We start from the raw sequence: 27,796 nt of genomic DNA, 5'->3' as shown, positions 1-27,796 counted from the left end.
AAAATAATGGTGAAAATAATAATAAAAATTCAAGGCAAGAAAATATTTAAAAAAAATATACACAGTAGAACCTGAAATACAATGTATAATATAATGATAAATAAAACTGTTAACGTCAACCACTCCCAAAAAATGGTTCTAAAAATAAAAAAATTGAGCTGTGCAAAATCTGTTTATTTTTGTTATACCATCTTTCAACAAAGAGCTTGGGTCTGATCGGTAATCTTTGCAAATATACACAAAATCAAACATATTATGACCTAATTGTGACGCAAGTGTGAACAAATATGTCTTGTAGAAAACAAAATCTTATAAAAATCATTTTCAAAAGAAAAAAACAAACAAAAACATGGCAAGGTGCTGTAAAATATAACTTCAATTTTAGTCTGTCATAAAACAGACTCAAAATACTGAAACGGCATTAGAAATCATGGGTAATACTTAAAAAAAAACTATAGTCTGAAAATGTAACTGCACTTTTAACATGATAACTACATGTTTAAAACATTCTTGCAGCAAAAAAAGACAAACATAACACAATATCACTTTATTCTTTCTGAACCTGTTCATCCTCCTCTTACTCCACTCCATCTTAAAACTCTTCATATAGTAAAGTTCCTTCAGTCTATACCAACTTTCACTTCATCCTTTACTCAGCTACTTCGGCCTACTTATCTTTGGTGAGACTATTGATGTATGTGAATATATAGTGCAGCACATTTCTATACTACACGTTAATACACAGAGCTGGGCGGGTGCAAGAAAGGCTGCCATGGTGGTACTGTATGCAGAGGTGGGAAGGAAAAGGCATCAGTGTGAGCTGCAGCAGTGGCACAATGGCAAGTTAAGTGGTGACATCATCATCACTGTTCTACGACATCAGCGACTATTCAGCTTCGTCTTTCAGGGAGAACCTGAAATAAATAAAGGGAGGAAAATTCAATCAAAGCTGACAGTGTGAAATCATCAGCAAATGATAGATTAAGGGTGATCATTAAACCATGAAAAATGAAAAAATAGTTGCATAGTAAAGTGATACTCCACAGAAACTTATCAAACTACTCCTGTAGGATAACTTCTCTACTGTCCATACACCTGGAGGCAGTGTACTTACTTTGGTGAAACAATATTAAAACTGAGCAAGGATGAATACTAAACATGTTTTTTTCATCATGAAAATATCATCACTCCGTTCTCTGTCATCTAAACTTCTTGTAGCCAACTTTTAAGTCACTTTGAAAAACTTAAATTCAGTCTGGGGAAAAGTTTCATCCACTCTGCTCACCATTCTGTGACACCGGACATCAGGTCAACCTGGGCCAACTCGATCTGCACCTAAGAACAGGAATGGTATATTGCAATATGCATAAGCTGTACATGTATCTTGTGCATAAGTAATACTTCTGCCTGTATTCAGTGCTCTTCAAAAGAGAGAGAATTTGAAAACTAGGGACACACTTCAAAACAGTTAAAAATTACACGTATTGATTTAACCACATTATCTTAAAGGGATAATTCAGATTCTTTGAAGTGGGGTTGTAATAGCTACTTATCCATGGTCAGTGTATTACATACAGCAGATGTCGGTGCTCCCCCTGTTTGGAGAAACTGCTGGAGTGCAGAAACAGAAACTAAGCAATATCCTGTGAAGGATAAGTCTCACCCGAGAAAGTCTATGACAGTTTAAGTGTGCGCTATATTTAAATTATTTTCACCATATGCCACCCTGTTGCTCAAGTGGTAGGGGATGCGGGTTTGATTCCAGCCTGCTGCCCTTTGCTGCATATCATCCTCTCTCTCCCCACTTTCATGCTAAAATATGTTCTGCCAAATAATGGTAAACCCCCCCATAAAAACAAACATATATTCACCACTATCTTTCCATCCCACAGCCTATTCCACCTGAGAAACAACATCTCTGCTCTCTTCAAGGTCACCAGACTCCACTGACAAAAACTGTCATTTTGGCTCACTGAACAAGGCATAATTTCACCCATGGAAAATTGCTGTCTGAAGGAAAAATAAAGCAGTGAAAATAAACCCAAAACAGCATACACTTAAAGCGATATTTATTGTTTTAGGTGTGACTTCCTATAGGTGGCTTACGTGTGTTTCACTGCTATCCCCCAACCACAGCAGTACGTTTCTAAGCTTCTGTGTCAGTGCTCTTGCTTGCTTCCCCAAACTTGATCACCATCCACTGTAGGTAATACACTGACTTTGGATAAGTACCTTATGCAACCTCACTTTGACATATCCAAACTATCCCTTTAATGTGTTGTGGAGCAGTCTCACGTGGCATGTTTAGGATACCCCAACTGTCGCTTTTTGCCTCTAGCTGCTGCGTGTGTGAAAAGATGTGAGTTGTGGGTGGAGGTCTCAGACTGACCTGTCCGATGACATCGCGGCTCCTGAACGAGGCCGAGTTATTCTTCACTGAAACACTGAGGCGCCTGAATCTTGTTTCGTCCACAGAAAGGTCATACTCAAACCTTCAAGAATTCAACAAAGATTAAATGTGAACACTAACAAATACCCTGAGAGGTTTAAAAAACACTGCACAGGAATACAAAGACAATTAGTAAATTACCTCTCATTATATTCTGGGTTAAGGTCTCTTTTCTTCACTGCTGTCTTCCTCTTGGTGGCTTTGCTTTTGTCTGGCAGCAGCATGAGGGAGACGTAGCTGTCTGCACCGTCCTTACCCTGAGACAAGAGACCTCTGTGCACAGAACATAAAAGCATATCTTAAATAACTGCACGTTGAAGTATTAAAATATTAAAAAATCCCAGTATATTAGAAAAGCATAATGGCTCCTTGTACATTAAAGTGCATTATCATCTCTTTGTTAAATTGTATGTTATTTCTTTATTTTTAAACCAGACCCTTTGTCAATTTTAGTAAAAGCAAACCTTATTTTACAATTTCAGAGTAAGAGACTTTGGTTTGGGTTTTTTTCTTCTTGCTAGATCACCATCAGCAGTAGGAAAATCTCTTTCAGTAGAACATATAGATATGTCTAACTGTACTGTAAGTATCCAGTTCCTGAAAATGACACTTTAAAAAAAATCTATAATGTACAGAGTGCCCCAGGAATGTTTTTTGGTAAGGTCTGTGGTTAACAAAATACACCAGTAAATACCCCACTTGCAACCTTTAAAGCTTTTATGTATCTTAAAAAAGGCAGTTGCTAACAAATGGCTAAACGAGACTTCAGAGCGTCGTCACACTGAACCACGCCACACACAGGTTTACAGCCTTGCATGTGGTGAGAGGACGTGACTGTAGGATAGTGTGTTTTAGCCTTGCGATAGATTTTACTTCTGGTGATTGCAGTTAGGCTTCAAAAATCCAGAAAGTGAACCAGGGTAACATAAGCTTCCGTGGCCTACAGAAAAATATCATGTCATCCCTGTGGCACTCTATATATCATAACAAATTAAATGCTGCTGTGGTGTGATTAGCGTCTCAAAACTAAAGCTGATGTTAAAGTTGTGCCAAAAAAATACCTGAGAAACAAACCATCAGTAAAGAATAAATTAAGAAAAAACAAAAAAACCAAACAAAAAACTATAAGCCTCCCCTTAAACCCAACCACACGTAACTATTATACCAAAAGAACGTTATTGGCGAGAACACAATCTCACCTGCAGGCGTGGACGATGACGATGAGCTGTCGCTCCTGTGAGGAATAGGAGAGAGACAACTTCACCTGCCCATTTCCAGATCCAGAAGCAGAACAGGGCAGAGTACCTGCATCAATCATATCCACCATTTTGGATTCCAGAATCTGTTGAAAACAAATGCAGAACAGGTACAACCAGTGTCATTATTGATTATAATTTTTATAAAGTTCACACCATGTGTGTGGGCCGATGTGTCAGTCACCTTGAGTTCAGCCCTCAGCAGGATCTGACTCTCAGGTGTAGCTCCATCTAGATGGAACCACTGGTCCAGGACTAGCTGTGGCTCTGCAAGCAGCTCCTTCACAGGAACCACCAGAGAGCCCATTGGCTGGTCCCAACCACTGGACAACTGCAATGCAAGAGAGAGTGAGAGAGAAGAGTGAAAAAATCTCTCCGACAGTGCTGCCGTTATATGCCGAGATAGTATAAATATTAGCGGATGTCTTGCCTTTATTACGAGCATCTGATGTTTAGGGTCATGGACCAGGAAGTAGAAAGACTCTTTCCACTCAGGAGTGGTGCTGCGGTCACACAGCTTAAGAGAAGTGATGCAAAGACATGATGAAGTTATTAAACCAATACTTAATCTATCAGACTGATGACTGAGAACCGTGCAATAAATGTCTCACTTTGGTTTTGTAGGTTGTTTCACCCAGAACAAGCTCAGCTCCTGCTTTGGGTTCCTTTCCACTTTTCTTCAACTATCAAAGAAGAGAGAGGCAGCCAACTTTTATTACAACAAGAAATCATTTTGTTATGACTCCACAGTATGTAACTATACTGCAGGTGTCTTACAGGTAATGAATGCGCTCTCTCCATATGGACAAAGAGCAGAGCAGCAGAGGGGACAGCCTTGTTGTGGTGTGTCTGGAGAGACTGAAGCTGCAGCACCTGCAATGTGAAGCACAATCAGTTAGAGCTGATGGTTTTCTTGTGAATTATGTGCCCTGCGTGTTGGAATGTGACTACACAGCATTATGTGGGAGACTTATGGGCACGTTGATAGTGCGCATTTACAGAATGTTTGAATAAACACAGAGAGGATAAATCTAACAGGTAATGCAGTTGTAAACAAGGACCGACCTGGTCAAGTCTGACTGAATGTGACACTGTAGGAACCCACTCCAGTATCAAGTGGACCCGCCCGGACTTCACATCATTCAGAGTGTACCACTGCAACAGAGACAGTGTCAGTTAAAGAAGCAGGGCAACACCCTTAAAATGAGGAAATAGCACAGAACAGAGTTGAGAAGTCACATGGCAGGACTCCAGATCATGAATTAATGACTAACCTGATCTGTGTACTGGGATCTGATGACCTCATTTAGCCTAATGCTGAATCTGTGAATGTGAAGACAGGCAAATGTTTAACAACAAGATGTTCTCATCACAGAAAAAAAGACTTCCTGTGTTATCATTCTGGGGTATATTAATGCTACTTAAAGCTATTTGGCATTAATTTAGCAACAAACAAATATTTGCAATGTAAAGATACAGTGGAGTAATGGTGCCCTGAGCTGAAAATGGAGTCCCTCTGTGTGTGTTGTAATTTGAGCTTCTCCATTTGTTGTTATGGTAAACAGTCCAGCAGAGTGCAGGTTAGCGCATGTGAGTCTCTGTGTGTGTAGCCCAGTTGCTAGCTAATTGCTGACACTCTGCATTGCTCTCATGCGGTTAACACTGTTAGCTGCCATTGCTAGCACTGTTTGTGGAGAGCACCGTTAGCTGCTTGCTGCCAATTTAGTCACCTCCATGTTGAGAACCGTGTGCAGACAACCTGAAACAGACTCTGAATCGTGGATGTGCTTTGAATATTATTCACAGCTACATTTATGAAAAAAGCATAAACACATTTAATTAATGCAGATCATTTACAGGTATTTATAAATAGTACTTGAGTAAATATTTAATAAATCCAGCCAAAGAAATAAGGAAAGATTTGGAGAGATGGTCACTTACTAGTTTGGATTTTAGCTCAAGGATAGAGATAATTAAGATAAATATTTTACCAAGGCTGTTGTATTTGTTTCAGTCGCTTCCAGTGATGATCCCACAAAAGCAATTTATAGAATGGGATAAGTGGATATCAAGGTTTATATGGGGAGGAAAGAAACCCAGGATTAGATACAAAACTCTGCAGCTCCCTAAAGATAAAGGAGGTCTGGCTTTACCAAGCCTTAAAGAATACTTTTACGCTGCACAGATCAGACCTTTAATATACTGGTGCAAGGACGGGTATAATGCAAGATGGAAAAATTTAGAAGTAGGGATAAAGGACATAGAAGTACGAAATTTAATAACACATAAAGGATTATTGGGCAAATTAAGTAATCATTTAGATCTAATAACTAAAACTACAATTGGAATATGGAACACAGTGGTTGAAAGATATAAGCTGGAAAAGGAGACGAAGATTTTGAGTTGGTTTGCAGATGATTCAAGGTTTATACCCGGTATTCATGATAAAGGGTTTAAGCAATGGAGGAATAAAGGCATCACGGCAATATATATAATGACTGAACGGGGCAAGTTGCAGAGTTTTGAAAGATTAAAGGAAAAATTTGGATTAGATGAACACGAGCGAATAATAAGGGATTATTATGAAAAGGAGATAAAAACAGATACAACAAATGAAGTTATTGAGGTTTTTCAGAAAGCCTATGAGGGCAAAAAATGCAGAGTGATTTCAGCTCTATACAAAGGTTTGATGACATGTAGAAAGGTTTCCTCTTTGTATATCAAAGAAAAATGGGAAAAAGAGTTGAAGGAACAAATAACTGAAGAAGAATGGTTTGCTATTTGTAAAACGCAGTGCACGGCCACCAGCTCCAAGATCTGGAGAGAGTTCAACTGGAAAAATATGACTAGATTTTTTATTACTCCAAAAATTAGGAAGGAATTGTTATCTAACCAGCAGCCATGTTGGAGAGCATGTGGACACATGGATGTAGGTCACACACATATATTTTGGTCTTGCCAAAAGATAAAAGGATATTGGGAAATAATATGGCGAGGCCTTAAAAAAATAATTGGGTATGAGATACCCAAATCATGTAAGATATTTTATCTAGGAAATTTGACACAGGATATAATACAAAAAGAGGACGAGTATCTACTTAAAATATTGTTATCGGCAAGCAAAAAGGCAATTACAAGACTATGGTATAAAGTGGACCCACCGACCGAGGAGCAGTGGCTGTGCATTGTGGAGGAGTTATTTGTTATGGAAAAACTGACACATAAATTGAGATTGCAGGAGATGCAATTCAATGAAAAATGGGAAAAATGGACTGAATACAGAAGCCAGGAAGAGGACACCACCATTACCACTGGACAATAAGGACTTTGAGAAAACTATAAATGACTAATGAACTATTCAGGATACACCTTCTAACTGTAATTGTTCAAAGAAAATGTTCATAAAAAATAAGTTATAAAAAAAAAATAAATCCAGCCAAATCAAATATTCCGTTAATGTTGTTTGGCAGCTGTGGGACACCACTGTGAATGGGATTATTTTTGAACGTATTTTCAAACTTATATAAATACATTCTTTTTAAAAGTTACATGTCCATTTGTTTTAATTGGCCTGTGTAAATGACCACCACTCAATTTCAAATATTGTACTAAAGTCAAACCTCTGCAAAAGTAATAAACATGCATAAACATGTATTTATTTGCCACAGGTGTGTCCCTGTCAAAACTCTCACCATGGCAGATCAGTGTACTGGATATTCTACACTTTTTATCTTGAGGACCAATATAAGTGACTGATGAACCACTCACCTGCCAAGGAAGTCGTCAGAGTCTAAATCCTTATCAAATGCTTCAAACTTGATCTCCTGGACGCTGTGTCTGCTCAAAACCAGCTGTTCAAAAAAAAAAACCAAAACAAAAAAAAGCATTTGTACAAAATACTTTTCATGCGGTGAAATGTTGACAATGAAAAGACTTAAACACACAATACTTCATACCTCATACATTTCGTTCCACGTTGGGTTCAGATTCTCTTTGATGACATGACTCTTGAACGTAACTCCCCCTATGTTGATCTTGACATACGGGTCGCTCTTACCCTTCACCATGCCTCCCATCAGGTTATCTTTGGCAACCAGATTCTGAGCCTCCAGCAGGTGAATCCTCAGCAGCCCCTGCAGGATGAAGACTGTCAATGTTACAAAATATACAGTATGTAGCTTGGCAATGTAGAACAACTAAATCACTAATCACTAAGCCCTAAAATTATAACATACTCAAATTTTGATATTTATTAGGTAGAACTATACTCTTTTTTTTCTTCCTATTTTCATCATTCACTATGTTTCTGGATCATTTTCCACCGTGTTTGTAATTTCTTTCCAAAAACAAAAGGACTACAATTCCATTTACATATATAATCTTAAGGAAATGACATACCTCACCCTACTTTACTCGAAGTACTCCTACTTTCCTAATTTTTCCACCATGTTTTTTTTTTTTTTAGGATTATTTTTTGATTTTTTTTTTTGGCTTTTATTCCCTTTAATCGATAAGACAGTGTGAGCGTGAAAGGGGTAGAGAGAGAGGAGAAGACATGCAGCAAAGGGCTCAAACCCGTGGCCGCTGCGGCGAGGACACAGCCTCTACACATGGGGCGCCACTCTACCCACTGATCCACCAGGCGCCCCCTTTGCCACCATGTTGTAGACCCATAGGAACCAGTTGACCCATAAGGATTATTGTCTGAGTGCCTGAGATTGACCAGTATGTTTCACCAAAAGTTAAAAATGTCTTATGATGCAAAAAATATGAAAAATCCATTTTCCTTTTTTTCCCAGAAGATACAAGGCTGTGTAACAGAAATGACCCAAAGACCAACCCAAAACATTAAGCTTTGTGCCATTCACAACAGCTGATATGTTTTTCTTGTGTCATAATTTCAGAATTATCTCTGAATATTAAACTAAACCTTTGTTTCTTAATATGGATCAATATGAATATGAATACTAAAACCTGACATTTTACTGCCTTTAGGAGCACGTTATACCATTGTAGTTGGTCAAAGTGAACATTTATAAGATAAGGGATACCTTTCCAAGTTGTCTAATCTAAATTTAATTTATAAGGACTTGCTTTTTTATTAATAAACCTCCCTCACATGAGACTTTTGCATATTGTATAAGAAATTCAATGGTTGATGCGTTGTATTTTGAGCCTCCTGTCTACAAATTCCTCTTTTTTGATTGTAGCTGGCATGAAACGGGTACCTATGCAGAAGTTCAGTAACAAACACCAGATCCACTAACTCAGCAGAGGAAGCTGAAACCTCTCCAACAGAACACAATGAGATATTTAAAGGCAAGAGGAAGTGGCACGTTCACAGTGTTTGGAAAAAGACTGGGGTTATTCAGAGAAAAAAACCACATGATGATGCTGAGACCAGGCAGCATCAGTTCACCAAACTATTCACCATCTGATGACTGAGGACAGAGTGAATGAGTAGCATGATGTTTTTGTCACAGTGATCATCAGTCACGGATTTGATGGAACTGTGGTCTGCACAGTCTTGGATATTATGGTAAACTATCTTTCTTGATTGATGAAAAAATGTTCACTTTGGCAGAGGATAAAAGGGGCCTTCACCTTCCCTAAACCGGTAATGGAGGTGTTTTCTTATTATTTCAAATAATACAGATGCACAAAAAATTAAAAAGGGACAATAACGACAGTCGGTGGGCACTTATTCAACTTTCATTCCATAATCAAGGCATTAACCAAACCCACCTCTTCACCAAAGTCCTGGCTGGGGGTGGTGTGTGGTGGAAGAACTTCAGCTTCGGGGGTCTCTGTGACCTCTGCCGGCCCCTGGGTGTCAGCTGGAAGACCACTCACTGTGGCATGAGCAAGGTTGCCTAAACCCGTACTACACACACACAGTGATGAAATTTAAACATGTCCTTGTTAGGTTTCTTAGTATATTTATGGATCGTTTAAGCACAAATGAAGGGAAAAAAGAAATATGTCTTTATTTACTGTAGTGTAGAGCTCACCCTGCTGTTTGCGATGGTTCAAAGTCTCCTTTAACTGCTGTGTCTGACTGTGTGGGCTGTTCTTCTTCATCTGTTGGCTCTTCCACCAGCTGAACAAAATCACATGAAGGTTATGACTTTAGAAAGAAAAGGTTAAACTGAATTGAAATAGATTATAATGTGCTATGACTCACTGCAGCAGCAGGGAATGTATCAGCAGCAGTGTGAATGGCAGCTGGTTCAGCAGGAGTAGAATCTTCTGTGGAGGCTGCAGCATCTGCTGCTTCAGAGTGTTTAAACTGGCTGGATACTGCAACCGATCTGAAATCACACATGGTTGTCACATAACACCACAGCCACACTGCTGACTGGAACTAACAATGGAGAGCAATAGCTTTTTTTTTTAGCTTCACTTGGCTACAAATGAACTTTCAAAATAGGCTTGGGCAGTATATTATGGTATACCAGGGTATTTGGAAATCCCGAAAGTATGTTTTTCAATATGGTCATAAATACAGGTGCTTCTCTTTCTATCAAACTAACTGTATGTAGTGCACAGCATGCACCACCAGAGCTCAGTCTCTGGTCTCCACTGGTGGAACAGGCAACTGAGCTGAAAGACACCACGACACCTAGTGGTGTAGGGATAAGTTACAGGACTGTAAACAGTAGGCAACCAGCAATGGCAGAGAGCGACCATGGGGAATAATGTAACTTTTTTTTACATCTTACTTTGTGAATTTAAGATTTATTTCAACCAAACTGGAGAAGTTGATTATTGGAACAGTGGAGTTGTTAACTAGATACCTAGCAAGAGTCACTAAGATGGTTTGAGTAAGTTTTATTTTGTTTCTGTCAGGCTTGAATGAAGTGAGTTTTATGATGAGTTAATGGGGCAATTAAGCCTCCACAGTCTTCTGCGACAGACAGAAAGTTGAATTCAAAAGGTGTACAGTTGTATGTTTCTCTTTAATAAGGCAAAAAGGTGTGAGAATATTACCTTTCTCAACATTTTGTAGGTTTCCATTGTTCCATTTAGATTCCATTTATTTGTCTACAATTTCAGGGCGGTATGGAATAGTACATACTGGCCAAGCCTTATTCAAAACAATTTTTTTTAGAGAATATTTGCCTGTATATCTCACTGACAGGCATTACACTTTGTTATTTAATGTTTATCAGAACTTGTTTACATTTAAGATGTGTATTGATTGCTTTCTTTTCTACATATTTAAATGACACCAAGTGAAGTTGTTTTGTTGGTTTCTGTACAAGACCAAGGTACAGTCAGCCAAGTTCTGTATTATCAAATCAGACACACAACACTCACTCATCTTCTATCATCTCTGGGCGTTTTTTGTCCTCAGTGACTGCTTTAAATTCCCGTTCAGTGGAAATGGCCGTCTCTTCTTTCTTCGAGCCAATCACAGAAGCCTGTGGAGCTTCAGTCATCCTTGAGTTCAGGACCTGTCAAATAAATGTTCCAGTTGACTTTTCTGTATATCAGTGACAATGGTAATAATCCCCCAAGTATGTGTATATTCTCTTACCTTGAGTTCAGCCCTCAGCAGGATCTCACTTTCAGGTAAGGCTCCATCCAGAGGCATCCACTGATCCAGGACCAGCTGCGGTTCAGAAAGCAGCTCCCTCACAGGGATGACAAGAGATCCCATTGGCTGGTCCCATGCGCTTGACAGCTACAGTGACAAGGACACATTTATAATGACGGTCAGAGGTGGAGGTGTACTGACAGTGGCAGCAGGCTTCAGATACTGCAGTACATACTCACCTTCATTATGAGCATCTCTTCACTGGGGTCGCGAACCAGGAAGTAGAACGACTCCCCCCACTGAGGCGACCTGGAGCGATCACATACCTTTAGACAGAAAGAGATGAGGGGTGTTTATGGCCGTTAGCTGTAATTAAGTTGTTAAGTTGTTTTTTCTTTGATAAAGTTCCAATTGGCATTTCTGTCAAACATTGTGCCTTACAACCAGTGGGGGTCGCCAAAGATTTAAATTTTCAAATTCTAAACATGTAAGCTCTTGGTCATTTATCACATAATATTTTTGAACTATCTGCCAACACACTGGTTGTGGTTTGGGGAATTTGTGATGGAAATCTCATCATGAAATGTTATGGACTAAATGATTAACTGATTCATCAAAAAATGGCATATTAAACAATATGATATGACAGAAATATTCATGAGTTGCAGTCTATGCTGGTATAGATTAAGTGTGTGTGTTTGTTTAACAATGTTATCATTAGTCTCATACCTTGGTTTTGTAGGTTGTGTTACCAAAAACAAGCTCGGCTCCAGCTTTCGGCTCCTTTCCACTTTTCTTAAACTGAACACAGAAAGACACAACACAACACGATGTGAGCAGCTTGTATTCACTCTCTGTAATTAAGGCCACAATAGGCTGAGATCCAACATCACTTTCCATTTAAAAATAAAAACATTCCCGAATCGTTGCGTCATAAAATTCGACAATAGTGATTGCGGCTCAGCACACAGCAACTCTCTCTCAAAGTCTTCATTTATTTTAATCCAGTGTTACTTACAGAGCTCTACTTCATGCCAATAGAAAATCTGTTTATCATCACGAGCTTCCCAAACTGCTGTCTATCTATAACTCAGAGGCAGCTCGCTTATTATAGTGTTTTTCAGTTTAACCAAATTATAAGGCACTCACAGGCAATGAGTGTGCTCTGTCCACATAAACAAAGAGCAGGGCTGTGGAGGGAATGGCCTTGTTCTGGTACGACTGAAGGGACTGCATCTGCATCACCTGCAGCAGAGAATCAAATAAAAAATACATCACAGTGACTCAGCACTGTTGTGCACGGTGGACTGCGCAGGGGCTCATATTTGGAATATAACAGACGTGGGAAGAACATGCAACGCAAATAACAGATTATAATAATATGAATATATAAGACAGGAAACATAAACAAATAATAAAAGCAAATTGCACTAACTTGGTCCAAGGTGTCATTATGGGAAACTGCTGGTACCCACTCCAGTATCAAGCGAACACGTCCAGACTTGACATCATTTAGAGTGTGCCACTGAAATAGATACATCCATTAACTAATGTAAGCCTGTGATAATTAGAACGCAGCAATAACTAAGATACACTAAGTTATGCAATACTAACCTGGTCTGTGTACTGGGAACTGATGATGTCTGCCACACTGATTTTGAATCTGTTCACAGTGAAAAAGGTTTTGCATAACTTCAAAAATAGCATAAGTTAAATGCATGATCTGTGAGAGTGAAGCCTGAGGTTTGATATTGCCAATACTTCTACACAGGATTTCCCCAGAAAACAATGTGCTGACACACAAAGATGTAATCCTTCTCAATCATTACTTATGGCCCACTAGAAGTGTGTATTGTATTGCTGTATGTTGCTTACATTTATATTTACATCTTGTTACTTATTATGTGAATAATGTCTTCATGTATAATGAATTATAAAGTGGATTATTGCTATGTTTGGACAATATTTGTTTAATACAATGCGGCATTGTAGCACACTTCAAGAAACAGGCATGTTGGTGGGTTTTGTCTTGTTCTAGCAGAGGGTGTGGTTTGTAGGGACGTGCCATTTAGGCTTCATACAGGATGTGGTTGCAGCTCTACATGTCTACCTCAAGGAGAAGATGTGGATAAAGAGCAGTGCAGTGTTGGACTGTTGGACTGACAGGTAAGGTAGCTTGGTTAGTTTGCTTAAATAGCTTGCTTTTGCATTAAAACAAATGTAATGTTCATGCAGTAGTAGCTTTCATTTTTGATTAATTGATAGTTATGTTTGTTTGTTATTTTTACAAACTAACCCACAATTCCTGCTTAGTCTGACTTTAAAACTACATTGTTTAATTAAGTTGTATTTTGTATTTTTAATGCTGAAAAGGTTTGTTTTCCACAAGTAATGTAAGAAAACAGGAGGAAGAAAATACAATGAATTGAGAAACAAAAAATGCTGATTTTTCCAAAAACCAAACCATACAGATATTCACCTATAATTTCCCTTAATGATGAAATACCTCTAAACATTTTGACCAACTGAATACCATGCTGAAACAATAAAACCTCCTGGTTATAGTCAGAAAATTAGAACCCCTCACCCGACTCCCACCATAAGCCCTTACCTGCCCAGGAAGTCATCTTTGTCCATGTCTTTGTCAAACAGTTCTACCTGCACTTCCTGTCCTGACTGAGGCCTCAAGACCACCTGAGAGAGCACACAGCAGTTACATCAGTAAATTATTACAAATGAGGCAGTTAACATGAAGTATTATCATCGTCATTTTCATTTTAAATAATGCTGAGAACAAATCAGACTGTACAGTCCTTCATACACACCTCATACATCTCATTCCAGACTGGGTTGAGATTCTCCTTGATGACATTACTTTTGAATGCAAACTCTCCGATGTTGATCTTGGCATAAGGGTCACTCTTGCCCTTTACCATACCGCCCATCATGTTGTCTTTGGCAACCAGACTCTGAGCCTCCATCAGGATGATTCTCAGCAGCCCCTACAGGAAATGATCACTTCATTTTACACTGATAGTTTTTTTAATCATTGTAATTTTGCCATGCCCTGTTGCATGTATCCTGGAGATTTTGTGATGATACCTCGCTGGCAAAGCTGTTGTCCGGAGAAGTATGAGGAGGTTGAGTTATGACGGGCATTGGTGATTCTTCCACCTTCTCTTCAGTCACATCAGGTGCCATTTCCTGAACGTCAGCATCTTCATGTGAGGTCACTGAGGAGGCGATAGTCTCCACTGGGGGAGCATCCACTGAACTTGACCTAAAAACACAAAGAGTGGTAATTAAGAAAACACGAAGAGGCAAAAGGACAAATGGAAAGAAAAGCCAGACTTTTTGAATTAACCATCTTACCTGAGTACTGTGTCTGCCTCCTGTTTCTGCTGAGCAGGGGAAGGGTCTGACACTGAAGTGAGCTTAGCCTTATCAGTGGCACCCGGACATTTGGTGGGAATCAGCATCTGTCGATATTACAATTTAACATTGTTAGCAAGCTTTGTAACAGCCCTGCTTTTAAATACACTAGTATTAATATTAGCAGAATTGCAAAGTTTAAAAACTTTCTCAAAAGCGTCATGAAAAATGAAATACAAAACAGAGAAACCAAGACATACAGACAAGAAAGAGCCATTACACAAAGTGAACAGAACAAAAGAAAAAGATCAAGACTCAGTTAACACAGTTAAGACACAGAGAGCAATATATACAGACAGGAAAGAAACAGAAAAAACAGCACATGAGGGAAAAAAGAAAGACATAAGAACCCTTGGAGGACATACACTGAATATTTGGAATAAGACAAATAAAGAGCAATAGACTGAGACTTCTCTAACCTTGAGTTCAGCCCTCAGAAGAACCTGGCTTTCAGGTGAGGCTCCATCCAGATTGAACCACTGATCCAGGACCAGCTCTGGCTCGGAGAGCAGCTCTCTGATAGGAACCACCAAGGAACCCATGGGCAAGGTCCAGGTGTGGGAGAGCTGGAGAAACACAACACAGGGTGTTAGCAAATGTAGTATTTATATATCATTAGTTAGTATTTATATCTTAAAAAATCACACAATTTACAACTGACCCTTTTTTCAGTTCTACTTTAATCATATCCTGAAGCAAGTGTACCTTAACAACAAGAATGTCTTCTCTGGGGTCTTGAATCGGGAAGCAGAATGCGTCATTCCATTGGGGTGATGTTGTACGATCACACACCTTCAGAGATGCAAGAGTCACTCATTGTTACTCAAATGTCACGCTTGCAGTATTACAATCAGTGCTAGCTAAAGCAACTTAAACATAAGTAAAAGAGAAGTTCAATTCTAAACTGAATGAAGTTTGAAGTCTTACTGTAGTTTTGCGTGACATATCTCCAAGTTTGACCTCTGCTCCCACTTTTGGCTCCTTTCCACTCTTCTTAACCTGTAGAGAGAAAAACAGGCAATAACAATCAAAGCATATGTTTTACAAACATTAGCTGTTTATCCTGGCATCATCCTTAACATCAATAATAAAAGACTCACTGGTAAGCCATCTGCTTGCTCGATAAAGACAAACAGGAGGCCTGCTGAGGGAACCGCCTTGTTTTGGTAGGACTGCCTGGAATAAAACTGAAGAACCTGAAAACACAAGAAAGAACCAGTGAGCACAGATCGATCAGGCTCCCGAGTAACTAATTCAGTATTTATTGGGAAATACCCACTTGGTCCAATCTGTCTGACTCTGAGGACGTTGGGACCCATTCCAGTACCAGGTGAACTCGACCTGACTTCACATCACTGAGAGTGTACCACTGAGAGAAGAGTTGGAATCATTATAACACAGGAATTGTGCTAAAATGCTACAAATGTATTCGGAGACATATGTGTCTTTTCAAAGTGCACCAGAAATTAGAGTGTCCATGTGAGTAAGACAGGCTTTCATGTTAACTCATTTTAACCACACTCTTTAACATGCAGCAGTGTGTTTGGCGAGGGATATCCCACCTGATCAGTGTACTGTGAATCGATGATGTCCTTCAGACTGATCTTCAGCCTGTATGTCAGGATATGTGACATTAGAACATATCTTTATATCCTTTCACTTTATTTCATAACTGAATTATTTATCGCATTCATACCTGCCCATGAAATCATCCTTCATGTCCATGTCTTTATCAAACACCTCCACATACAGGTCCTGGCCAGGCAGCTGGGTGAGGATCACCTGAGGGGAGAACAATGACACAAATTTTAAAGGTTTCTTTTAAACCAATTAAACAGAAGTTATTTATAAACATGCAAACTTCAACCACTTATTTGTATTTCAGAACGATCATTATTATGCTTAATGTAAACTGTGTTTTTGGTGTTATTTACCTCATACATCTCATTCCAAGTGGGGTTAAGGTTAGTCTTGATAACCTGACTCGTAAATGTTTCACCCCCAATGTTGATCTTGACATAGGGGTCGCTCTTGCCTTTTACCATGCCCCCCATCATGTTATCTTTCGGGACAAGGTTCTGCCCTGCCATTAGGTGAATTCGAAGCAGTCCCTGAAGAAAAAAAAAAACCACAAACACACACACACACACACACACACACACATTAGAATATGTGTGTATTTTCAACTAATATGTGCCTATCACACATGATAGCATGTGCAATTTAAGAAAACACAGTCCCAGTCAAAAGCCTTTTTTCACTGTCCTCCATTACCTCTGTGGCAAAGCTAGGATGAGGGGCCGTCTGCTGGGGTAGATGTTTGGACAGTCCAGCCTCCAGATTAGATGACACATCAGATGGAATGCGTTCCTCATCTAACCACAAGCACTATGTTATAAGAGAAAAGAGAAGAGACAGAAAGAGGCTAAATAAAATGTGACTAACACCCCAGAATCTCTGGTCAGATGCATAAAACTGTGCAAACTAAAACAATGTAAGCAAAAATTAGAAACTCATGTTTTTCATCAGATTCACAAAGCCACACGTACAAATGGTACTGTTTTAGAAATCTCAATGATTGTGTAACTAGATACATATGCACGAGCCCTTATACATTTGGCATAGAAGACTTGCAGTTTCACAGATAGCGTTGCATCGTGAGGGTTTTCCAACAATGTAAGAACAGCTGTCACACAGCTGTTATTTGTGGTGTCTGAACTGCTAATTCATCAAGTCATGCAAACCCCCATTACCCTGATTATTATTATTAACCATAAGTGGGGGACGATGTCTCAAATGCAAATAAAGAGAATGATGAAAACCATCACTCAGTAATTAAGTCTATGAGTGCACCTTTGATTAACATTTAACAGAACGCTATGTAGCCTGCAAAAACAATAACGTAATCATCGAAATTGGCAAACAACCTAAAAACAATGTCACCCATGTATCAATTTGTATTTAATCTCCTCCTTATCATATCACCTGAAGCTATCTCTACTAAAACTGTGCTTACACCTGGTCTGCAGTATGTCTGGGAAAAGGCATAAACGTGATTTTTGGTAATTTGGATCATTTATACACCTGGCCCTTCATCTCATTTTATCTCAGCTGAGACATAATTTCACACAGACTGAGAAAAGTTTGATGAAAATCTAATTTTTGCTTCTCTTATTAATAACCTCCTACATTGTGCTTGTTTTTTTTGGGGGGGTAGTTACTGGTCATTAATTGGTCTAATGCAATGCAGAGTTAGTGAATGGGTCTTGTGGCCATTTACCCTGAGAACTGCGTTGATATAAATGCGACTTGCAGATCCAGAGTGTTCAAGCTGGAACCACTGGTCCAGAGAGAGGTTAGAGTTGGACAGCAGACGGGACAAAGGGACGGTCAGGCTGCCCAACGTCTGCACACGGTCAGCGTCCTTCACCTGGTTTATTTCACATGAATAAAGGCCAAAATAAATCCACATCAGTGTACCAAAAACAAAGATCAGTGTAGAGTGTCTGATCGCATGAGCTGTTACCTGAATGTCTATGTCCTGCTTGCGGGGATCCTGGATGAAGAAGGTAAAGGCTTCCTCCCACTCTGGATTAACGGTTGTGTAACAAGTCTAAAGGGAAGAATATATAGTGTGCATCTGAAATAGAGATAAATAACACAGTCTACAGTATTATAATGAGCTTTCCCAGTAGATATACCTTGCTCTCTCTGGTGATGTCCTGCACAGACAACTGCACCATGGGATTTGGATCTTTATTTCCCTTCTTCATCTAAAAGATACACACACAAACATGAATACACAGTAAGGCATGTGAACATTGACATTCTGTTCCCGAGAGCAGAGCAATAAATAGACTTTATCAAGCACCCTGACTACACGTGGTTGATGTGAATAATAGTGTGTATAGGGTTACCATAGTAACAGCACAAATGACTAACAGGAAGCACCACATCGCGTGGCATAATCAGGAAGTATAAATCTGCATTGAAAGAAACCACAAAGACTGAGCCTATATCCAACACTTCTGTCACTGCTGTTCCCTTTTGTGTATGTTCCGACAACAGAAATTGGCATAGCAGGATATGTGTGTATTACGGCTTCGGATAAAGTTAGCCACAGTCATCCACATTGCAATGGAGGGCACAGGGTTAAAGGCCAAGGCAACAGCTTTGTGGAATGTCGAGACAGGTGGCAGCTGCAGCTCTGCCCCAGTTTAACCACACGCACAGGAAGCAGCTCTGAGCTAAGCACGAATGTGGGCAGAGAGGGTAGATATAATTGACTCACAGGAAGTGCCTCCGCCTTGTCCAGATACACAACCAAGATGGCTGATGAAGGTGGATCGGCATTCTTACTGGTGACGCTTTCATTCCTCTTTAGGATCTAGGGGAGGATAGCAGACAATTTTGTTTTTATTGTAAAGGTCACACACAAAAATTCAGTATAGTCAAGAATTACTAAAAGGAGCTGTATACAACACACAGAGCATTAACACAGCAGCAAACACCTATTTGCTATGTAAAGATATAATGGTTTAATAGTCGTCTTCTCTGTTTGTTATTGTTGCAGATGGTTGAGCCTATTGGCATGTTGGTGCATACAGTATAAGCGCAGTGAGAGCAGTGTATCCCACAGAATTAGAGAGTATACAGTATGTGGCTGTAGATGATGACAGGGGGTGGAGAACGATGACAGCAAACTTCTCTTTTTTTGTTTTTCATATGTGTGTCTGTCCTTTTGTATCATTCTGAGTCCCTTCTCTAAATTTGGCAGTGTGTGACTCGGGGAGTGGATAGAGCTAATCAGATCACATCGATGGATGATCGATGGAGGAGCAGCTGCTGTGAGTGACTGCACATTTTTAAACCTAGCAGAATAAACAGTTATGCGCCTGGTGTGGTGCTGCTCCGTCTGTGCCCAGAGTCCGCTCTGCGCTCTGAGAGTGTCTTGCAACGAATAACCTAAAAGTATATATATCTACAGTATATAAATCCTGGAATCCTTTGACGAGTAATAGCCGCTACTCTGCAATGCGCTGATATGGCAGGTACCACTGACAACAGAATGACTATTTGCAGAAGCATAACACCCACCCTCTGGCTCCCCCAGGTTAATACTCTTGGCTCTGTCAGCATTGTTGCTATTGTTATCATGTTGTTACTAACGTTAGCTGCTAGCCACCAACTGCCAGCTCAGCCACCTCCATGTTGAGAGCCATGTGCAGACAACCCCTGAATCATAGATTAAATCTGAATATCGTATTGAGCTCTTTTAAAAGTAATGCATCAGTGGAAAAGAGTGACTCAAACCTGCTCTAGTCGATCGGTGCTGGGCAACAAGGCCAACCATTCCAGTCTGAAATGAATCCGTCCTGATGGAGTTTCTTTCAAAGTGAACCACTGGGAAAAAAGTCACAGGCATACATTTATGATAAGATAATCCTGTATTAGTCCCACAACAGGGAAATTTGCACTGGATGGCCATTTACCATTTTAAGATTAAAAATTGTTTTTACAAACTGTGACCGAGAAGATAACTTTTTACTTACATTATCGACAACAATGGATTTTTTCACAATGCCCAAGTCCAATTTGGTCCTATGGGGAGGAGGAGTTTAAAACAGAATTCAATAAATTGACATGCATTGCTTAAAATAAAAGGATCACAGAAAAGAAATGCTTAACAGCATAAATATATGCTACAAAAAAGGTTGTGTACTTTTTCCAACTGGCCATGAAAGTTGACAGATGAAAGGTGACAATGCGAGATTCAATGTTGGCACACAAGAGACATGAATATGCATATGTACCTGCCCAGGAAATCATCCTGGTCTGGGTCTTTGTCATATACCTCCACCTCCAACTCCTGACCAGGCACTTCATGGACTATAACCTGATGCACCAGACACACACAAGGACATGAAGACCGACAGACGGATTCTTATGGAAACTGGCTGCGGCCTCATGAGACCATGAATGAAAATGAACATTTCCAGCGCTGTGACAGTCTAATCCCTGTGAAATGATATATGATTGAGTCTTCCAACACCTGTGAAATGATGACATAAATACCAAGCTCTCTGTTCATCATACCTCGTAAATCTCTTCCCACTTGGGAGAGTCTGTGTTGTCAAAGTGTTTGGAGGTGAAGGTCTGAGGGCCGACCCTCAATATGGCGTAGGGATCAGACAAGCCGGCCATAACCCCTTTCACGTAGTTGTCCTTGGCTGCTAGATTCTGTGCCTCCAGTAGGTGGATGCGCACCACACCCTAAGAAGGAAAAAGGGGGACGGAGATGTAATAAACTGGTGTTGACTGAGATGTGAAATGATATAAAAGTCTCCCTCCATCTGTAGGTGCGTGTTCAGGCTTTACCCTGGGCAAAGGAGAGCGAAGTTGGGCCACATGTAGGCCTGGAACCAGGGGGACAACCAGGCGGTTGGGCAGCACCAAGAAAGAGGCAATGGCATCCATGATCATGCTGTCAGACATGACACTGAGACACAGAAGCAGCATTTTAAATTGGACGTTTCTCCCTTTAGTGTTCCCAAGTGGTATTATTGTCGCAAAGACAACTCGATCACTTTTCACTTTAAATAGAGCTTAGCAACAGCTAACAACCAAGGCCAAACTGCATTTTCTTTCAGTAGTTACTTTGGTTGTTTCACTGTCTGCCACTTCCATGGCAGAGGATGGTAACTGTAGTAACCACACTGATGTCAGAATACAGACCCCTCAGTTTGGTAAATTTTCATTGTTGGACATATATTTGTCTACTCAAATGTCAGTATGTGTTTGCAGTATCTAGATGTACATTTTTTTTTCCAATATGATGGTCAATTTGAGAATTTGTCAGCACTCAGGTAAGTCATTCAAAAATCTACAGGGAAATCTAGTCGTGACGGCAGCTGTGCCAACAGTATAAGGAGCAAAACTAAGTATCTTCTTGAATCAACAGCTTTGTTTGAAGTTACAATTAGGCGGGAGGTCTCCTGTAGTTTAATCTTTTTAGGTTTTACTAGCTTATCCAACAAGTGAGGAGATGACCAAATGCAAGCTGACAAGAACATGCATCATCAGGCACACAACACTCTGTGTGACGCAGCACATAAGTTCCACTTTTTTCCACTTTAATGGAAATTTACTGCTGTTTTCCCTTTATCATTATTGTCACTATAAATAAAACCTACTCATTAATAAAGTATTCTGGGGTTGTGTTTATTCCAAGGCTGTGGCTATTATTAGTGTGCACACCAAAGAAAGGTTATCTCAGCATGACTCACTTGAGTCCAGGGATGTCCAACAAATTAGTCAGTCCAGTCCAATTGATGTCTAGTTTCTGGGAAAGAGATAAGAAAAAGGAATGTGCTGTAAGCAGCATGTCAATCAGGATCGATGCAAAGTCAATAGAAAAGCACAGGAGACTCTGCTGAGATACATGATATTCACAGGATTGGGGGCTGAGGGGCAACAAGAAAAGGACAAACAGAGGTGAATGCAAATAAATAAATAAATAAATACACATACAGGCCGCTGGATGAAAAACATGGTGACCGCACCCACGATGGGCACGTCTCCAATCAGAGGCTCCAGAATCACTCGCATCATCCCATGAAGCTAAGGACAGAGAAGCAGAAAGGCTGTCTGTGCTGTGTGTGTTCAGAATGACTGACAGTCTGTTTATTTTAGCTTTTTAAGCTTAATTAAGTCGGTTTAAGCTGTGTCATTAATACAAAGATGTTGCCTGTCTAAAGGGGTTTAGAAAGGCAACATCTTTGAATTAATGACATGTCAGTCTATAATTCAGTCAAATAATACTTGCAAAGACGACACACCTGTATTCCTTTGACTCCAGCCTTGCAGAAGTATCTCTTCACCTCAACATTGATCTCTACATTGCCAACATAGCTGAGAACAAGAGAACAAAAATGCGGTCAGCAATAATGGCCTTTACAAGCTGCAATAGAGAGATGATAGAAACCCCTTTCACACTGCAGTAATAACTCGCCATTTTGCTGGTCTGTATATAAGGTATGATCACAGAATGAGGGGACAGAGTTGTCTCGCCTTTAAGCCGCCACGGGAGGTAGTAACAGCGTTGAAATGGTGTCTGTATTAACAGGACAGCCAGGAGGGCAGGACCATGAGCAGGACGGGTGTGACATTGTGAAGTGTTATGAGTGCGACCTATCGCAGGAGATTTAACAAATTGGCTTGATTTCTCTCAAAACATGGTAAGAAAGTGATGAGCAACAAAAGAAGAATTGACCCAAAATTTAGCAAGAAATTAGTAAAAAAAGTACAAGAAAATTACCTGAAAATTAGCTGACAAGAAAAACAAGAAAAAGAAAGTTAAAAAAAAGAAAAAGGAAATGATCTAGAAAAAGTGCTTCAAAACTATACCAATTCTGTTATATAATTTTAAATATGTAATTATGATAATTACAAATATAGATTTTTCCTAGTTTTTTCTGTTTTTCCAGATATTTTACTCTAGCTTTTTAATCTTCTTAAATGTACTAATCTCTTGCAAATTAAGGAATATGTCTTCCCAAGTTGCTTATTGCCGTTTTTTCCCCATGTTTTTAAAAGAAACTGCACCAATTTGCTAGCAGTTCAAAGGTTCAAATACTTGTGAAAGGTGTTCAAAAGCAGCACAAAAAGATGACGTCGCTCCAGGTGTCAGAGGATTAAACAGCAGCTAATAGCAGTCAGTGGCTGTCTCAAAGAGGAAGAATATCGGCCGTAAATGTCCAGAAATTGAGGAAACAATTATATTAGGGAGCTCCTTCGAGCAGAGGACGAGCTGAGCTGCCACATAACAGAGAAGGTAAAGGATTGTTATTGCCATGTTATGCCATTATTATTGTTTAGAAAGTGCTGTCTATGTGCATGTTATGTGTCACAAAAGGGGCAGATGCGTTTGTATTAAACGTCACGCCTCTTTTGCTTCAATGATTTAAAATCACACACTGGAGAGGAATGATGCCACCATTATTTGATTCTATGTAAAAAATGCAAAACAGGCACAAAAGGCAATTTTAGTAGCACCCCTACAGCATGTTCTCTGTGTAAAAAGGCCCAATGACACTTAAAAGAGGATTGGATAAACATTTACCTAATATACAGATCTAGCAGGACTTGTCCTTTGTCGTTCTCGGTGTGTGCTTTGATCCCTACGACCTTCATGGCCTGCAGCAAACAGAAAGCTTATTTGTTAGCACAAAATAAACACCATGCATCATTTGTGTAAACCTCTGATTAGAATTGAGCCATCAATGGCATCACCTTGTCTCCCATGTCCACTTTTGAGAAGCTGAGGGTCTGGAGGTGGGTGCTTGAGGCTCGGATTGATGGTGCGATGGTTTCCACCAGCAGCTTCTCGAGGTACTGGCCGACAAAGGGCCACACCTGCTGCAGCACCTACACAAGCCAATAATGACATGGTTATAAGCTGCTCATATTAGCAAGACACATTCCATAATATACAATGTGCATCCCTGCAAACTAAGAGTATGTCTATAAGTAAATGCTGTCATTTTGGCCACATGGTAACAAAACCATCTGCCACATGCCTTGGCTTCTATAAGCAAAGAATGACAAAGACAGCTGTAGCCAGTTGAGTCTCCACAGCTGTTAGTCGTCTAGTTTCGGTCCTTACATAAACCACAATGAATCCTGTGTTCTTTATGTGCTCGCTTTTTACGCAAAGTTAACGTTGCTGCATTAACATGTTAAGTCTTTAGAGCTTCAGGGAAAAAACAAAAGCTGAGTTACTGCTTGTTTGCTTGCTTGTGTAACTGTAAAAAAAAAAAAAAACAGAGTTGGTTTCAGTGTGGCATAAGTGAAGAGTGAGTCATCAGACGCCTGCTCTTTTGAAGGATGCAGCCCGAGCAGCAGGGGAATCTGCTGACCTCCCCTCCAGTAGTCAGTCTCAAATCTCTTCTTTGTCTGGCACTGTGACGCTTGGAACTCGTGCTCCTGTTAGCATGATACTTTTAATACTGTATGTCTGCATTGGTGTCTCTTGTTTCTCTGGGCTAGGAAAGCAAAGGGGGTGGAGTGAGGGGGGAACAATGGCTGCAGTTTTATTTAGTTTGGGGGATTGGGCAGCTCCTCCCCCTTCTTGTGAGCCAGTCTGTAATGAAATGGAAATGTTGAGTGGGTTGCCTGGCTCTGGGCCTGCTCTCTGCAGTACAGACAGAATGGCTACACTAATGGGGGTGTGGCTTTTTCTGGAAGCAACAGCAGCAGTGCTACCATTTATCAGCTAGCAGCAGCCATTTACCTAGCTTACGCTACAAAGTGTCAGTCAACACAACAGCTGAACAGACGGATGTGTGTTTGCTGTGAGCTTAATAAAGGAGGAAAACACTGGCGTCTTTGTGTAAAACAGTAAAAGATGAAGTGAAACAGGAAACCACTGCTGTTTTACCTTATTTAGCCACTCAACCTTCTCAACATCTGGGAAGTTGACCTAAAGGAAAGAAAACAATTCCTTAAATTATGCAAAGGGTCTGATAAACACACAACAGGAAGGGGAAATGATTCAACCACAGCTGAGGCAGGTCTGGAAATGTCATCAATAACACTGTCGATATCTTCCCAATGATTTTTGCATCAGACTGTTCAAATATTTCCAAAAGAAGAAGAGTTAAGAAGGTATGTGCAGCAACTGTCAAAGATATTTTTTTATCAATACAGCTAGTTATTGTCTGCTTTATCTTTCACTGTGACAATCCATGTACAGTATAAGTGCTTGAAACGTCTCCTCTAGATATCAATCAACTCTTAAAGAAAATCCTGACATTGTCATTTGATATGCACACTGGAGAGCAATGTGGAGATGCCCCTTTAATGAGGGGTATGCGTGCTGCCTGGTTATGCAAGCGATCACAGAAATGAAATCCCTCAATGAAACAAGTATCCACAGGAACCTCACTTGGGTGTGGCTACATGTGCTGACTCAAAACAGGCCCATGTGGGTTTCAGCATTTCCATTTTTGGTACATATGTTCATCTGGTGTATAAATCACAAATCAAGACTATTGGAGATACTTCCTGTACATTTTTTAGCCCCTTTAGTTAAAATTGCACAAAGGATTACAGGGTTTAAGCATTGTTGTAGTTATTGCAATGCGTTGCCACACAGTGCGATCAAACAAGTTTAGTCTGGAAACACACACACATGGCAAATTTGGCAACTGTCTTAGCTGTAATAATGGAGGAATGAAAGTACTGCATATGGCCTAGAGGGACTTCTGAACACCTGGCTGCATTTAGGAACTATATTTCATCAACAACATTAGCAAATGCAGTTTAAAAAAAAAGAAAAAAAGACAAAAATACCTTGAGAGCAATCTCAAGTGTAAGAAGGCTAATCTATGGATTTTTACTAATTTTTTTTAGACTGGAGTTACCCAATAACAGCTAAAATAAATTGTCTAAAAACTATGATTAGGGTGGTTAGGGACTGCCCTTTATGACAAATGCTGTAATTTTGAATTTTTAAAAAAGAAAACATGACTTTCAAACTCACTTTAAGTTGAATGTCCCCCTCCTAAGCCAATCAAAAAACATCATCAGTGCTTTGGAAAAACGTGTAAGGAGCCTTACCCGTTTTGCACCACCTCCTTCCCTCTCATAAATAACGAACAGTCCCTTACTGTACCCTGTAAGTCGCCGTCGTGATATTATGATATTGCGGTCCACTGCTGCATCTTGCCTTGCTATAGCTAACGTGGGGTTACATAAGGTCGACGAGGATTCAGGAAGGACAAAATAGAGCTAGAGCATGGTGTCTTTAGATGACATCAGACACATGTTAACAGTTATCCTCACTTCTTACCCACGCGGGGAGGTCTTTCTTGATTTTGGACACTTTCATGGATGTGTACTCCTGCTCGTTGTCGAGCAGCTGTATGGCTGACTTCAGCCGAGCCTCCTTGGCTTCTCGGGCATGTTTCCATCCCGTGTAGACCATCATCCCGAACACCAACAGGCTGGTGCTGACTCGGTAATATCCGGCCAGGTAGACAGGCAGCAGGGCGCCCAGACATTTCCCAAACGTCCAGAGCACCGCGACGGCACTTATCCCTTTGGGTTTGGGAGCTTCAGTCTCGGTCTCCACGGTGCTCAGTGATTTGTTCTCGGTGTCGCCTGAGCTCACGCACTCGGCGCCCTTGGCTTCACTCGGCTCCGTTTTGTCGTTTTGCATGGTGGTACCTTCTTAAAAACAGTCACTCATATGTTAGCTTTAGATAAAAATATTCAGTTTAAAAGTGCTCACAGCGACTTAAAGGTTAAGTTACTTTAACGTTTCATTTCTTTCATCAGCTAGCTTTCGTTTAAACAAACGTACCACAGCACGGACCCCCGCTAGTTCACTGTCCCTCCGTGTCGCATTTTTAATTTGTTCAAAACCTAAGTGTTATCGCTGAATTGGAGCAGTTTTGCGGAGTAGGTACGGGTCCAGAAGAAGTGGCTCAGAGCAAGTACAGCCCCTCTCCCTGTCCCGTTATCCGGATGAAAACACGCCCACTGTCTGAAGCGACAAAAAAAAACGCACTCTTGACTCTTTAGCTGCTGCGGCAAGACAAGTCAATTACCGTAATTACTGCAGCATTACGGTATCAAAAACCGCGATTTTCTATGGAATAAATTAAAGTAACTTTCGCTGTCTATTAAAGGATAACCGTCTGACGCAGCATGTAAAAACTGTCTATATTTACAATGCATATAGTCAAAGCTTCCTGTCATATTATTGTCCCACCAGCTCCTCTAGTCAATTCTTTCTGCTTTTCCAGTTTATTTTAAAACAGCAGACGGTGCATTCTCCCCAATCCCCTATATCCGGTATTACCACACAGGCCCAGGCCATGAATCCCACAGCACACCAACAACATTCCACTTGTTTGAAGAACCACACGGATACGAGGCTGCTGAAGAAGCACAGGGTTATTATATTCAGGTTTACACAAAGTGACTCCACCCAAACAACCCAAGCAATAGGATGTAAACATGAGCTGTTGCTACAAGAAGGTCTTATATCTTACCTGTGTGAATTCATCATATAAAAGTAAGGAGAAGACAGCAGCTGTAAACAAAATGACCAAT

General features: G+C 40.2%; 1 protein-coding gene across 1 annotated transcript; it reads right to left on the bottom strand.

Annotated features, from left to right (window-relative positions):
• Positions 1-153: 153 nt before the first annotated feature.
• esyt1b (extended synaptotagmin-like protein 1b) lies at positions 154-27,213 on the bottom strand. Its single transcript, XM_042499926.1, has 52 exons — positions 26,529-27,213; positions 25,116-25,157; positions 23,969-24,103; positions 23,799-23,872; positions 22,516-22,588; positions 22,208-22,297; positions 21,964-22,019; positions 21,056-21,176; positions 20,774-20,950; positions 20,491-20,573; positions 20,230-20,278; positions 19,991-20,080; positions 18,969-19,064; positions 18,379-18,450; positions 18,204-18,290; positions 17,958-18,107; positions 16,952-17,065; positions 16,612-16,788; positions 16,374-16,459; positions 16,240-16,288; positions 15,957-16,046; positions 15,778-15,873; positions 15,605-15,676; positions 15,383-15,469; positions 15,097-15,243; positions 14,618-14,724; positions 14,348-14,525; positions 14,071-14,247; positions 13,857-13,939; positions 12,860-12,908; positions 12,681-12,770; positions 12,395-12,490; positions 11,975-12,046; positions 11,485-11,571; positions 11,246-11,392; positions 11,026-11,162; positions 9,890-10,016; positions 9,717-9,805; positions 9,451-9,589; positions 7,662-7,838; positions 7,474-7,556; positions 4,980-5,028; positions 4,771-4,860; positions 4,483-4,578; positions 4,317-4,388; positions 4,136-4,222; positions 3,890-4,036; positions 3,649-3,791; positions 2,591-2,722; positions 2,390-2,492; positions 1,286-1,335; positions 154-914 (listed from the first exon to the last, which is right to left on the bottom strand). The coding sequence occupies exons 1-52, from the start codon at positions 26,895-26,897 to the stop codon at positions 887-889; spliced, it is 5,517 nt and encodes a 1,838-aa protein (XP_042355860.1). The 5' UTR covers positions 26,898-27,213; the 3' UTR covers positions 154-886.
• Positions 27,214-27,796: the final 583 nt, after the last annotated feature.

Source organism: Plectropomus leopardus, chromosome 2, assembly GCF_008729295.1.
Source record: "Plectropomus leopardus isolate mb chromosome 2, YSFRI_Pleo_2.0, whole genome shotgun sequence".
Taxonomy (NCBI): Eukaryota; Metazoa; Chordata; class Actinopteri; order Perciformes; family Serranidae; genus Plectropomus; species Plectropomus leopardus.
The sequence above is the reverse complement of the archived record's forward strand: the minus strand, read 5'-3'. Positions and strand labels throughout refer to the sequence as shown.